Source organism: Oncorhynchus mykiss, chromosome 30, assembly GCF_013265735.2.
Source record: "Oncorhynchus mykiss isolate Arlee chromosome 30, USDA_OmykA_1.1, whole genome shotgun sequence".
NCBI lineage: Eukaryota > Metazoa > Chordata > Actinopteri > Salmoniformes > Salmonidae > Oncorhynchus > Oncorhynchus mykiss.
The window spans coordinates 13,126,643-13,140,222 of record NC_050570.1 but is presented as its reverse complement, the minus strand read 5'-3'; the positions used below and the strand labels follow the sequence as shown (position 1 = coordinate 13,140,222).

Sequence of the window (13,580 nt, the reverse complement as noted above, 5' to 3'; positions counted from 1 at the left end):
ATCCTAACTAGTTGGCCAGAGAGAACAACAAAGAAAACAAAAAGACAGCATGCCAGGCAGACAGAGAGTGCATCAGTCTATACCAGGGTTCTCCAACTCTGTTCCTATTCCAACCCTAATCTAGTATACCTGATAAGCAAAGAAATAGTGAAAATTCAATTGCCAAAACCAAATATTCCATCATCTCCGTCAGATCCACGTTGGGTAGACAAAGGAAAAATAGTAAATTACGATAAATAATATTTCCGTCCTGTACTTAGATTTTATTTGAGGACATTATTATTTTTCATTCATTAAAGTCATCTTCTCATCCAGGCAGTAACAGTCAGCCAGCCAGCCCATCTAACGTTATCTGGGGCGGCAGGGTAGCCTAGTGGTTAGAGCATTGGACTAGTAGCCAAAAAAAGTTGCAAGTTCAAATCCCCCAGCTGACAAGGTTCTGCCCCTGAACAGGCAGTTAACCCACTGTTCCTAGGCCGTCATTGCAAATAAGAATTTGTTCTTAACCGACTTGCCTAGTTAAATAAAGGTTAAATAAAAAAATCTCTTTAGTCATCCTATTCAGCGAGGCTAGCCTGCTGCAGAGCTGCCTGCGAGCTGTGTAAAAGTGTATCAAATAACAGATGCAATGGATTATGGTCATTGTAGTTAAACACCTTGTTTCTGTGCTGAACTAGGTTGAAAATTTGCTTAATGGAAACTACAACTCCCTTCAGCCCAGTGTCCCACATAGTTCCTGACTTGATTTCTGTCTTGAATTATTTAAAATTTGTTCTAGAGAAACATGCGTTGGGCTTAAAAAACAAAAAAAGTACAATGGAATTCAAGTAATTGAAGAGCAGCAGTAATATAACAATAGCGAGACTATATACAGGGGGTACCGATACAGAGTCAATGTGTGGGGGCACCGGTTAGTTGAGGTAGTATGTACAAGTAGGTAGAGTTATTAAAGTGACTATGCATAGATGACAACCGAGAGTAGCAGTGATGTAAAGAGGGGGGGGGGGGGGGGGGGCAATGAAAATAGTCTGGGTAGCCATTTGACTGGATGTTCAGGAGTCTTATGGCTGGGGGGGTAAAAGCGATTTAGAAGCGTTTTGGAACTAGACTTGGCGCTCCGGTACTGCTTGCCGTGCGGTAGCTGAGAGAACAGTCTACGACTAGGGTGGCTGGAGTCTTTGACAATTTTCTGGGCCTTCCTCTGACACCGCCTGGTATAGAGGTCCTGGATGGCAGGACCTGGGCCGTTCGCACTACCCTCTGTAGTGCCTTGGAAGTCGAGCAGTTGCCATTCCAGGCAGAGATGCAACCAGTCAGGATGCTCTCGATGGTGCAGCTGTAGAACCTTCTGAGGATCTGAGGACCCATGCCAAATATTTTCAGTCTCCTGAGGGGGAATAGGTTTTGTCTTACCCTCTTCACGACTGCCTTGGTGTGCTTGGACCATGTTAGTTTATTGGCAATGTGGACACCAAGGAACTTGAAGCTCTCAGCCTGATGGTGTTGATTTGAGCCATAACCAGCCTTTTAAAGCACTTCATGGCTACAGACGTGAATTCTACGGGTCGGTAGTCATTTAGGCAGGTTACCTTAGTGTTCTTGGGCACAGGCACTATGGTGGTCTGCTTGAAACATAGTTGGTATTACAGTCTTGGACAGGGAAAGGTTGAAAATGTCAGTGAAGACACTTGCCAGTTGGTCAGCACATGCTCGCAGTACACGTCCTGGAAGTCCGCCTGGCCCTGCGGCCTTGTGAATGTTGACCTGTTTTTAAGGTCTTACTCACATCGACTGCAGAGGGCGTGATCACACAGCTTGTGCTCTCATGCATGTTTCAGTGTTATTTGCCTCGAAGCGAGCATAGAAGTAGTTTAGCTCGTCTGGTAGGCTCGTGTCACTAGGCAGCTCTCGGCTGTGCTTCCCTTCCTAGTCTGTAATAGTTTTCAAGCCCTGCCACATCCGACGAGCCGGTGTAGTACGATTCGATCTTAGACCTGGATTGACGGTTTGCCTGTTTGATGGATCGCCGGAGGGCATAGCGGGATTTCTTATAAGCTTCTGGATTAGAGTCGCGCTCTATGAAAGCGGCAGCTATAGCCTTTAGCTCAGTGTGGATTTTGCCTGCAATCCATGGCTTCTGGTTGTACGGTCACTGTGGGGACGACGTCATTGATGCGCTTTTTGATGAAGCCAATGACTGATATGATGTACTCCAATGACATTGGAGGAATCCCGGAACATATTTCAGTCTGTGTTAGCAAAACAGTCCTGTAGCTTAGCATCTGCTGCATCTGACCACTTTTTTATTGATCTAGTCACTGGTGCTTCCTGTTTTAATTTTTGCTTGTAGGCAGGAATCAGGAGGATATAATTTTGGCCAGATTTGCCAAATGGAGGGTGAGGGAGAGCTTTGTATGCATCACTGTGTGTGGAGTAAAGGTGGTCCAGAGTTGTTTCCTCTCTGGTTGCACATTTAACATGCTGATAGAAATTTGATCAATCGGATTTAAGTTTCCCTGCATTAAAGTCCCTGGCTACTAGGAGCGCCGCCTCTGGGTGAGGGTTTTCTTGTTTTCTTGTCAGCTATGAAAAATACAGATCAAAACTCTAGGTAGATAGTGTGATAGCTTATCATGAGATACTCTACCTCTTGCGAGCAATAGCTCGAGACTTCCTTAGATATCTTGCACCAGATGTTATTTACAAAAATACATAGTCCGCAGCCCCTTGTGTTACCAGACGCCGCTGTTCTATCCTGCCGGTACAGCGTATAACCAGCCAGCTGTATGTTGGTAGTGTCGTCGTTCAGCCAAAACTCCATGAAGCATTAGATATTACAGTTTTGAATGTCCTGTTGGTAGTTTAATCTTCCACGTAGGTATTTTATTCTCCAAAGACTGCACATTTGCTAGCAGAATGTAAGGAAGTGGTGGTTTATTCAATCGCCTATGAATTCTCAGAAGGCAGCCTGCCCTCTGGCCCCCTTTTTGTCTCCTCCTCACACAAATCCCAGGGATCTGGGCCTGTTCCCGAGAGAGAAGAAAATCATTGGTGTCGGGCTCGTCAGATGCGTTAAAGGAAAAAAGGATTCTGCCAGTCCGTGGTGAGTAGTTGTTTAACTCTTGGATCTATAGGAGCGCTATTTCATTATTGGATAAAAAACGTTCCCGTTTTAAGCGCAATATTTTGTCACGAAAAGATGCTCGACTATGCATATTATTGACAGTTTTGGAAAGAAAACACTGAAGTTTCAGAACCTGCAAATTGTCTGTGAGTGCCCCAGAACTCATTCTACAGGCAAAACCAAGATGAAACGTCAAACAGGAAATGAGCAGAATTTCTGAAGCTCTGTTTTCTAATGTCTCCTTATATGGCTGTGAATGCGACAGGAATAAGCTTAGACCTTCTGCCGTTTCCCCAAGATGTCGGCAGCATTGTGACGTATTTGTAGGCATATCATTGGAAGATTGACCATAAGAGACTACATTTTCCAAGTGTCCGCCTGGTGTCCTGCGTCGAAATTGGTGCGCAAAGCCAGGTGCAAGTATTTTTCCATTTGATAGAGAGGAGAAACCATGCTTCCACGAATGATATATCATCGAAGAGATATGTGAAAAACACCTTGAGGATTGATTCTAAACAACGTTTGCCATGTTTTCAGTCGATATTATGGAGTTAATTTGGAAAAAAGTTCGCGTTTTGAGGACTGAATTTTCTTTTTTTTTTTGTAGCCAAATGTGATGTACAAAACGGAGCTATTTCTAATACACAAAGAATATTTTTGGAAAAACTGAGCATTTGCTATCTAACTGAGAGTCTCCTCATTGAAAACATCCGAAGTTCTTCGAAAGGAAAATTATTTTATTTGAAATGTTGCCTGCTGGATGCTAACGCTAATGCTAAATGCTACGCTAGCTAGCTACTGTTACACAAATGATTGTTTTCCTATGGTTGAGAAGCATATTTTGAAAATCTGAGATGGCAGTGTTGTTTACAAAAGGCTAAGCTTGAGAGATGTCATATTTATTTCATTTCATTTGCGATTTTCATGAATAGTTAACGTTGCGTTATGGTAATGAGCTTGAGTCTGTATTCCCGATCCCGGATCCGGGATGGGGAGATCAGAGAGTTAATAACCGGGGGGAAAACAAACACTAAATCCCAGAAACAGCCTGGTGCACTATCAACTATTGGTGCACTATCAACCACCAACTATGGTGAGGGGCTACCTTTCTCTTCACTAGGTGGCTCCTAAAATCTTTGCCGAGGGCTTAATTGTGTGAATGTTTCCAGGTGAGTGAGTGAGTGAGAGAGCGAGAAGCGAGCGATGGGAACAGAGAGAGAGCGAGTGAGCGATGGGAACAGAGAGAGAGAGCGAGCGCGATGGGAACAGAGAGAGAGAGCGAGAGAGCGAGCGCGATGGGAACAGAGAGAGAGAGAGAGAGAGAGAGAGAGCGAGCGATGGGAACAGAGAGAGAGCGCAAGCAATGGGAACAGAGAGAGAGAGCGAGAGCGAGCGATGGGAACAGAGAGAGAGAGAGAGAGAGAGCGAGCGATGGGAACAGAGAGAGAGAGAGAGAGAGCGAGCGATGGGAACAGAGAGAGAGAGAGAGAGAGCGAGCGATGGGAACAGAGAGAGAGAGAGAGCGAGCGATGGGAACAGAGAGAGAGAGAGAGCGAGCGATGGGAACAGAGAGAGAGAGAGAGCGAGCGATGGGAACAGAGAGAGAGAGAGAGCGAGCGATGGGAACAGAGAGAGAGAGAGAGCGAGCGATGGGAACAGAGAGAGAGAGAGAGCGAGCGATGGGAACAGAGAGAGAGAGAGAGAGAGCGAGCGATGGGATCAGAGAGAGAGAGAGAGAGCGAGCGATGGGAACAGAGAGAGAGAGAGAGAGCGAGCGATGGGAACAGAGAGAGAGAGAGAGAGAGCGAGCGATGGGAACAGAGAGAGAGAGAGAGAGCGAGCGATGGGAACAGAGAGAGAGAGAGAGCGAGCGATGGGAACAGAGAGAGAGAGAGAGCGAGCGATGGGAACAGAGAGAGAGAGAGCGAGCGATGGGAACAGAGAGAGAGAGAGATAGCGATGGGAACAGAGAGAGAGCGAGCGATGGGAACAGAGAGCGAGAGAGGGAGCGCGATGGGAACAGAGAGAGAGAGAGCGAGAGAGAGCGAGCGCGATGGGAACAGAGAGAGAGAGAGCGAGCGCGATGGGAACAGAGAGAGAGAGAGAGAGCGAGCGCGATGGGAACAGAGAGAGAGAGAGAGAGCGAGCGCGATGGGAACAGAGAGAGAGAGCGAGCGCGATGGGAACAGAGAGAGAGAGCGAGCGCGATGGGAACAGAGAGAGAGAGCGAGCGCGATGGGAACAGAGAGAGAGAGCGAGCGCGATGGGAACAGAGAGAGAGAGCGAGCTGGGAACAGAGAGAGAGAGCGAGCGCGATGGGAACAGAGAGAGAGAGCGAGCGCGATGGGAACAGAGAGAGAGAGCGAGCGCGATGGAACAGAGAGAGAGAGCGAGCGCGATGGGAACAGAGAGAGAGAGCGAGCGCGATGGGAACAGAGAGAGAGCGAGCGCGATGGGAACAGAGAGAGAGCGAGCGCGATGGGAACAGAGAGAGAGCGAGCGCGATGGGAACAGAGAGAGAGCGAGCGCGATGGGAACAGAGAGAGAGAGAGCGAGCGCGATGGGAACAGAGCGAGAGAGAGAGCGAGCGCGATGGGAACAGAGCGAGAGAGAGAGCGAGCGCGATGGGAACAGAGCGAGAGAGAGAGCGAGCGCGATGGGAACAGAGAGAGAGAGAGAGAGCGAGCGCGATGGGAACAGAGAGAGAGAGAGAGAGCGAGCGCGATGGGAACAGAGAGAGAGAGAGAGCGAGCGCGATGGGAACAGAGAGAGAGAGAGAGCGAGCGCGATGGGAACAGAGAGAGAGCGAGCGCGATGGGAACAGAGAGAGAGAGCGAGCGCGATGGGAACAGAGAGAGAGAGCGAGCGCGATGGGAACAGAGAGAGAGAGCGAGCGCGATGGGAACAGAGAGAGAGAGAGAGCGAGCGATGGGAACAGAGAGAGAGAGCAAGCGATGGGAACAGAGAGAGAGAGAGCGAGCGATGGGAACAGAGAGAGAGAGAGCGAGCGATGGGAACAGAGAGAGCGAGAGAGCGAGCGATGGGAACAGAGAGAGAGAGAGAGCGAGCAATGGGAACAGAGAGAGAGAGAGAGAGCGAGCAATGGGAACAGAGAGAGAGAGAGAGAGAGAGAGAGCGATGGGAACAGAGAGAGAGAGAGCGAGCGATGGGAACAGAGAGAGAGAGAGCGAGCGATGGGAACAGAGAGAGAGAGAGCGAGCGATGGGAACAGAGAGAGAGAGCGAGCGATGGGAACAGAGAGAGAGAGAGCGAGCGATGGGAACAGAGAGAGAGAGAGCGAGCGATGGGAACAGAGAGAGAGAGAGCGAGCGCGATGGGAACAGAGAGAGAGAGAGCGAGAGAGCGAGCGCGATGGGAACAGAGAGAGAGAGAGCGAGCGCGATGGGAACAGAGAGAGAGAGAGCGAGCGCGATGGGAACAGAGAGAGAGAGAGCGAGGGCGATGGGAACAGAGAGAGAGAGAGCGAGCGCGATGGGAACAGAGAGAGAGAGAGCGAGCGCGATGGGAACAGAGAGAGAGAGAGCGAGCGCGATGGGAACAGAGAGAGAGAGAGCGAGCGCGATGGGAACAGAGAGAGAGAGCGAGCGCGATGGGAACAGAGAGAGAGAGCGAGCGCGATGGGAACAGAGAGAGAGCGAGCGCGATGGGAACAGAGAGAGAGCGAGCGCGATGGGAACAGAGAGAGAGCGAGCGCGATGGGAACAGAGAGAGAGCGAGCGCGATGGGAACAGAGAGAGAGCGAGCGCGATGGGAACAGAGAGAGAGCGAGCGCGATGGGAACAGAGAGAGAGCGAGCGCGATGGGAACAGAGAGAGAGCGAGCGCGATGGGAACAGAGAGAGAGCGAGCGCGATGGGAACAGAGAGAGAGCGAGCGCGATGGGAACAGAGAGAGAGCGAGCGCGATGGGAACAGAGAGAGAGCGAGCGCGATGGGAACAGAGAGAGAGCGAGCGCGATGGGAACAGAGAGAGAGCGAGCGCGATGGGAACAGAGAGAGAGCGAGCGCGATGGGAACAGAGAGAGAGCGAGCGCGATGGGAACAGAGAGAGAGCGAGCGCGATGGGAACAGAGAGAGAGCGAGCGCGATGGGAACAGAGAGAGAGCGAGCGCGATGGGAACAGAGAGAGAGAGCGAGAGAGCGAGCGCGATGGGAACAGAGAGAGAGAGAGCGAGCGATGGGAACAGAGAGAGAGAGAGAGAGAGAGAGAGAGAGAGAGAGAGAGAGGAACAGAGAGAGAGAGAGGAACAGAGAGAGAGAGAGGAACAGAGAGAGAGAGAGGAACAGAGAGAGAGAGAGAGAGAGAGAGAGAGAGAGAGAGAGAGAGAGAGAGAGAGAGAGAGAGAGAGAGAGAGGAACAGAGAGAGAGAGAGGAACAGAGAGAGAGAGAGAGGAACAGAGAGAGAGAGAGAGAGAGAGAGAGAGAGAGAGAGATGGGAACAGAGAGAGAGAGCGATGAAGAGAGAAAGAGAGAGGGGAACAGAGAGAGAGAGAGAGAGAGGAACAGAGAGAGAGAGCGAGGAACAGAGAGAGAGCGAGGAACAGAGAGAGAGAGAGCGAGGAACAGAGAGAGCGAGGAACAGAGAGAGAGAGAGCGAGGAACAGAGAGAGAGAGCGAGGAACAGAGAGAGAGAGAGAGAGAGAGAGAGAGAGGGACAGAGAGAGAGAGAGAGAGAGAGAGAGAGGGACAGAGAGAGAGAGAGAGAGAGAGAGAGGGACAGAGAGAGAGAGAGGGACAGAGAGAGAGAGAGAGAGAGAGAGAGGGACAGAGAGAGAGAGGAACAGAGAGAGAGAGAGGAACAGAGAGAGAGAGAGAGAGAGAGAGAGAGAGAGGAACAGAGAGAGAGAGAGAGAGGAACAGAGAGAGAGAGAGAGAGAGAGAGAGAGACCACTGTGACTGACCCAAAATTAAGGAAAGCTTTGACTATGTACAGACTCAGTGAGCATAGCCTTGCTATTGAGAAAGGCCGCCGTAGGCAGACATGGCTCTCAAGAGAAGACAGACTATGTGCACACTGCCCACAAAATGAGGTGGAAACTGAGCTGCACTTCCTAACCTCCTGCCAAATGTATGACCATATTAGAGAGACATATTTCCATCAGATTACACAGATCCACAAAGAATTCATAAACAAATCCTATTTTGAAAAACTCCCATATCTACTGGGTGAAATTCCACAGTGTGCCATCACAGCAGCAAGATTTGTGACCTGTTGCCACGAGAAAAGGGCAACCAGTGAAGAACACACACCATTGTAAATACAACCCATATTTATGCTTATTTATTTTATCTTGTGTCCTTTAACCATTTGTACATTGTTAAAACACTGTATATATATATATATATATAATATGACATTTGTAATGTCTTTACTGTTTTGAAACCTCTATGTGTAATGTTTACTGTTAATTTTTGTTGTTTTTCACTTTGTATGTTGTCTACCTCACTTGCTTTGGCAATGTTAACACATGTTTCCCATGCCAATAAAGCCCTTGAATTGAATTGAGAGAGGAACAGAGAGAGAGAGAGAGGAACAGAGAGAGAGAGAGGAACATAGAGAGAGAGAGGAACAGAGAGAGAGAGAGAGGAACAGAGAGAGAGAGGAACAGAGAGAGAGAGAGAGGAACAGAGAGAGAGAGCGAGAGGAACAGAGAGAGAGAGCGAGAGGAACAGAGAGAGAGAGGAACAGAGAGAGAGAGAGGAACAGAGAGAGAGAGAGGAACAGAGAGAGAGCGATGGGAAGAGAGTGTGATGAGAGGTGTGTGTGTGGGTGTGTGTGTGAGAGCCTATGTAGAGAGAAAGGGGATCATGACAGTACGTCAGAGCAGCACTCTAAATTAGGATGGGGCATCGGTCGGAGGCAGATTCTGCTGACAACCGTCATCCTCGGGCGACCAGGATCTGCACGATGCAGGGAGGAAGAAAGGCTTCTGGAGGACGCATGAGCAGGTAGGAGATGGAGGAGAGTGTTAAGAAACTGGGACTACAACTCAAGGTTAAAACAAAGTACTTCTAATATCTTTCCATACAAGTCTCCTCCCCTTCTGGCCAATGATCTCATTCTAAAAGTACCACATAGGGGGTAGCGGTATGACCTACTGTACAAGTTCACTACCAAAGAAGGAACCAAGTACAGGAGGGATGTTAGAGAGACTTGGGACATGGACTCAACACAGCACAGCAGGATCACCATCACAAATCTATACAATAATATCAAAACAGAGAAACGTCATCCAGCTCCATCTTTTGAGACGTCTGCGTTCACAACCACATCTTCCACCATCCTCATAGAGCAGCGTGTCGTTTCGTCGCTGCCAGGCAGCTATCAAGGACATAACAGCATTACCATTCAACGCTTCGCATCAGTCGCTTCACAAGAGGGCCTACTCTCTCTCTGCCATCCTGAAGAACCACCACTGACACAGAGTTCACTAAATAACTAGAGAAGTTCATTACTGGACAGGAAAGGGAATTACTGGCTAGCCAACCAACCCACGCTAGTCAGGTCCGTGCTCTGCTCTGAACCACCAATCAGATGGCTAATTAAGCCCAGAGATCGTCATTAACCTTAACATTGGCAGCAGTCACACAGAGGATGCGGCTCACACCATTACGGCTGGCTGAGTACTCTGCTGGATACCTGTCTGGCTCACAGGGAGGGTGGATGAGTGCGTGGGTCAGTCCCTCTTCTTAATGTAGAGTGACTGAGCAGCAAACGCCAGCCATTCTGCACAAAATGGTTTACAATCCAGTATAGACCACGGAGAGCAAACTGCAGTTCTTTAAGAGAGGACAGAACAGTGCAAGCCTGAAAGACAGAAAGGGATGCAAATAAATAGGAGAATATCAATGGGGGAGAGGAAAGAAGGGGGAGGTTAAAATGGTAATTGTGGCCATTTTTCACACGGGGAGTGGAGCGCGTCGGTCGGACGGGTATCCCTGACAGAGGCGCTTAGTTAATATGGAGGCGTCCCCCAGGAGCTCGTTAGCTAGACAGAGGAACGGAACGCACGTCGCTCACACTCAAACCAATCAGGACACATACATGGCCCGGGCATCCCTGGGTTCTGATAGGATGACTAATAGGGGGTGTATACAGACTGCTGTCTGCCGGGCACAGACAGGCAGCCAGAGCCCAGTGATCCCAGGGATTCCCAGGGATTCTACCACTCACTACCAACCACAGGTCACATGACCCTGTCCACCCTCACTGTCTGTCAGACACACAGAGCAGAGGACTCAAGGACCATTGTTCAGCTTTCTTAGGGCAATATGTTAAATGTTACGCTGGAAACCAGGTAAATACATCTATAGAGTCCACTTTGCTTGTGGAAATAGTTAGCTATGCATTTTGGATCCAGCTGTTAATTCAAAACCACTTTGTTTAATCCGAGGGACTCTGTGATATATCCTCTCAACTGAAGACCTTCGAGAATTGGATGCCTGACTATGGTTGAGGGCTATCCTACTGTAGGTACCTTCTGTGTGATGGTGGTGTGGTAACCTACTGTAGGTACCTTCTGTGTGATGGTGGTGTGGTAACCTACTGTAGGTACCTTCTGTGTGATGGTGGTGTGGTAACCTACTGTAGGTACCTTCTGTGCTGGTGAAGACCTCGCCATGTGCCGTGCCCTCAGAGAGAAGGGCTGTGGCGTCCCCGGGAGACGTCCGGTCGAAGGTCAGGGTCCCTGACGTGGTGATCTGGCCTGACGGAGACACTGTGACTGGAGTGCAGAAAGAAGACAAAGACAACGCATTGATTGATTTCAGAATAAAAAAAATTGAGTTTTGGGTCAGTGGGACTTGGGAACAACTTTTTATAAGACAAGATACATTGTGTCATGTCATACATATATACTTTTTTTTTTTTTTACCTTTAACTAGGCAAGTCAGTTAAGAACAAATTCTTATTTACAATTACGGACAGGGGACAGTGGGTTAACTGCCTTGTCCAGGGGCAGAACGACAGTTTTTTTTTTACCTTGTCAGCTCGGGGATTCGATCTAGCAACCTTTCGGTTACTGGCCCAACGCTTTAACCACTAGGCTATACGGCCAATAGAGCTGTGAATCATCTAAAATAAAAACTGGTCTCAGAACATTGACAGCCAAAAACAATGCAATGTCATAAAGATATGGTCCAATATGCAGTAGATCTAAAACAAATGTGGAAACTATTATATTGGTAATAAAACAATTCAAAAAGACGTACAAGTCTGTTTTGGTGGAGAGCCTCAACACAGCAACTGAAGATAAACAAAAGGAAACAGACTCACTATTACCATGGTAAGTGATAAGAAAACAGGGAGCTGGATTGAGGCTCAAACAAGCTTTATTTCCCCTGGGACAATGTTGCTGTCAATGGCTAGCTCAGTAGTAGTCCAACTTGTGAAAAACTGGTGTCCCCGCTGAACGAGACCTCATTTTTGGGCCAGAAATTCTGGAAACCTCACCCCAAATCTAATGCCAGCATTAAAGTCTGTACATTTTCATGTCAACAAATAACATTCCATTCCATTCATTCAAGAGGTTAAGGGGAGGATGTCAGAACGTCCGTCTGTGGTATCTGAAGAGTATGTGAGTTTAAAGTTGTATTAGTCATCTTCTTCTTCTGTCCTAGTACTCATTTAGCTGAGTATTTGTGTGTGTGTGTAACTCACATGTTGCCCCCGGTGCCAGTGTGATGTTCTTGGGCGGTGGGAGGGGGAGGTCCTTCTTCTCTGGAGTGGTCGGCTGCTCGTTCTCCTTCTTGCGTCTCTTGTAAGGAACAAACAGTCTGACCGGGCCAGTCTGGACCAGAAGGAAAGGGGAAAGTAGAATCACAGACAACAAGGGAAACCAAAGTCTGAAGCATCCGGTTAGAACTTCCCCTCACCACCAAGTCTAGTGGCGGTGATGAGAGAAAGTCTAGTGGCGGTGATGAGAGAAAGTCTAGTGGCCGAGATGAGAGAAAGTCTAGTGGCCGAGATGAGAAAAAGTCTAGTGGCCGAGATGAGAAAAAGTCTAGTGGCCGAGATGAGAGAAAGTCTAGTGGCCGAGATGAGAGAAAGTCTAGTGGCCGAGATGAGAGAAAGTCTAGTGGCCGAGATGAGAGAAAGTCTAGTGGCCGAGATGAGAGAAAGTCTAGTGGCCGAGATGAGAGAAAGTCTAGTGGCCGAGATGAGAGAAAGTCTAGTGGCCGAGATGAGAGAAAGTCTAGTGGCGGTGATGAGAGAAAGTCTAGTGGCGGTGATGAGAGAAAGTCTAGTGGCGGTGATGAGAGAAAGTCTAGTGGCGGTGATGAGAGAAAGTCTAGTGGCCGTGATGAGAGAAAGTCTAGTGGCCGTGATGAGAGAAAGTCTAGTGGCCGTGATGAGAGAAAGTCTAGTGGCCGTGATGAGAGAAAGTCTAGTGGCCGTGATGAGAGAAAGTCTAGTGGCCGTGATGAGAGAAAGTCTAGTGGCCGAGATGAGAGAAAGTCTAGTGGCCGAGATGAGAGAAAGTCTAGTGGCCAGGATGAGAGAAAGTCTAGTGGCCGAGATGAGAGAAAGTCTAGTGGCCGAGATGAGAGAAAGTCTAGTGGCCGAGATGAGAGAAAGTCTAGTGGCCGAGATGAGAGAAAGTCTAGTGGCCGAGATGAGAGAAAGTCTAGTGGCCGAGATGAGAGAAAGTCTAGTGGCCGAGATGAGAGAAAGTCTAGTGGCCGAGATGAGAGAAAGTCTAGTGGCCGAGATGAGAGAAAGTCTAGTGGCCGAGATGAGAGAAAGTCTAGTGGCCGAGATGAGAGAAAGTCTAGTGGCCGAGATGAGAGAAAGTCTAGTGGCCGAGATGAGAGAAAGTCTAGTGGCCGAGATGAGAGAAAGTCTAGTGGCCGAGATGAGAGAAAGTCTAGTGGCCGAGATGAGAGAAAGTCTAGTGGCCGAGATGAGAGAAAGTCTAGTGGCCGAGATGAGAGAAAGTCTAGTGGCCGAGATGAGAGAAAGTCTAGTGGCCGAGATGAGAGAAAGTCTAGTGGCCGAGATGAGAGAAAGTCTAGTGGCCGAGATGAGAGAAAGTCTAGTGGCCGAGATGAAAGTCTAGTGGCCGAGATGAGAGAAAGTCTAGTGGCGGTGATGAGAGAAAGTCTAGTGGCGGTGATGAGAGAAAGTCTAGTGGCGGTGATGAGAGAAAGTCTAGTGGCGGTGATGAGAGAAAGTCTAGTGGCGGTGATGAGAGAAAGTCTAGTGGCGGTGATGAGAGAAAGTCTAGTGGCGGTGATGAGAGAAAGTCTAGTGGCGGTGATGAGAGAAAGTCTAGTGGCGGTGATGAGAGAAAGTCTAGTGGCGGTGATGAGAGAAAGTCTAGTGGCCGAGATGAGAGAAAGTCTAGTGGCCGAGATGAGAGAAAGTCTAGTGGCGGTGATGAGAGAAAGTCTAGCGGCGGTGATGAGAGAAAGTCTAGTGGCGGTGATGAGAGAAA

At 48.8% G+C, this 13,580-nt stretch overlaps 1 protein-coding gene across 2 annotated transcripts in view; it reads right to left on the bottom strand.

Annotated features, from left to right (window-relative positions):
• deaf1 (DEAF1 transcription factor) overlaps positions 1 to 13,580 on the bottom strand; it is a 30,953-nt gene that overhangs the window by 8,297 nt on the left and 9,076 nt on the right. The window contains exons 8-9 of one of the 2 annotated variants that reach the window (XM_021598849.2): positions 11,804 to 11,933; positions 10,731 to 10,868 (exon numbers count right to left, since the gene is read on the bottom strand). In XM_021598849.2, coding sequence (XP_021454524.1) covers positions 10,731 to 10,868; positions 11,804 to 11,933 — 268 coding nt within the window. The remainder of the gene's footprint in view (positions 1 to 10,730; positions 10,869 to 11,803; positions 11,934 to 13,580) is intronic. The other variant, XM_021598850.2, reaches the window with a different exon arrangement.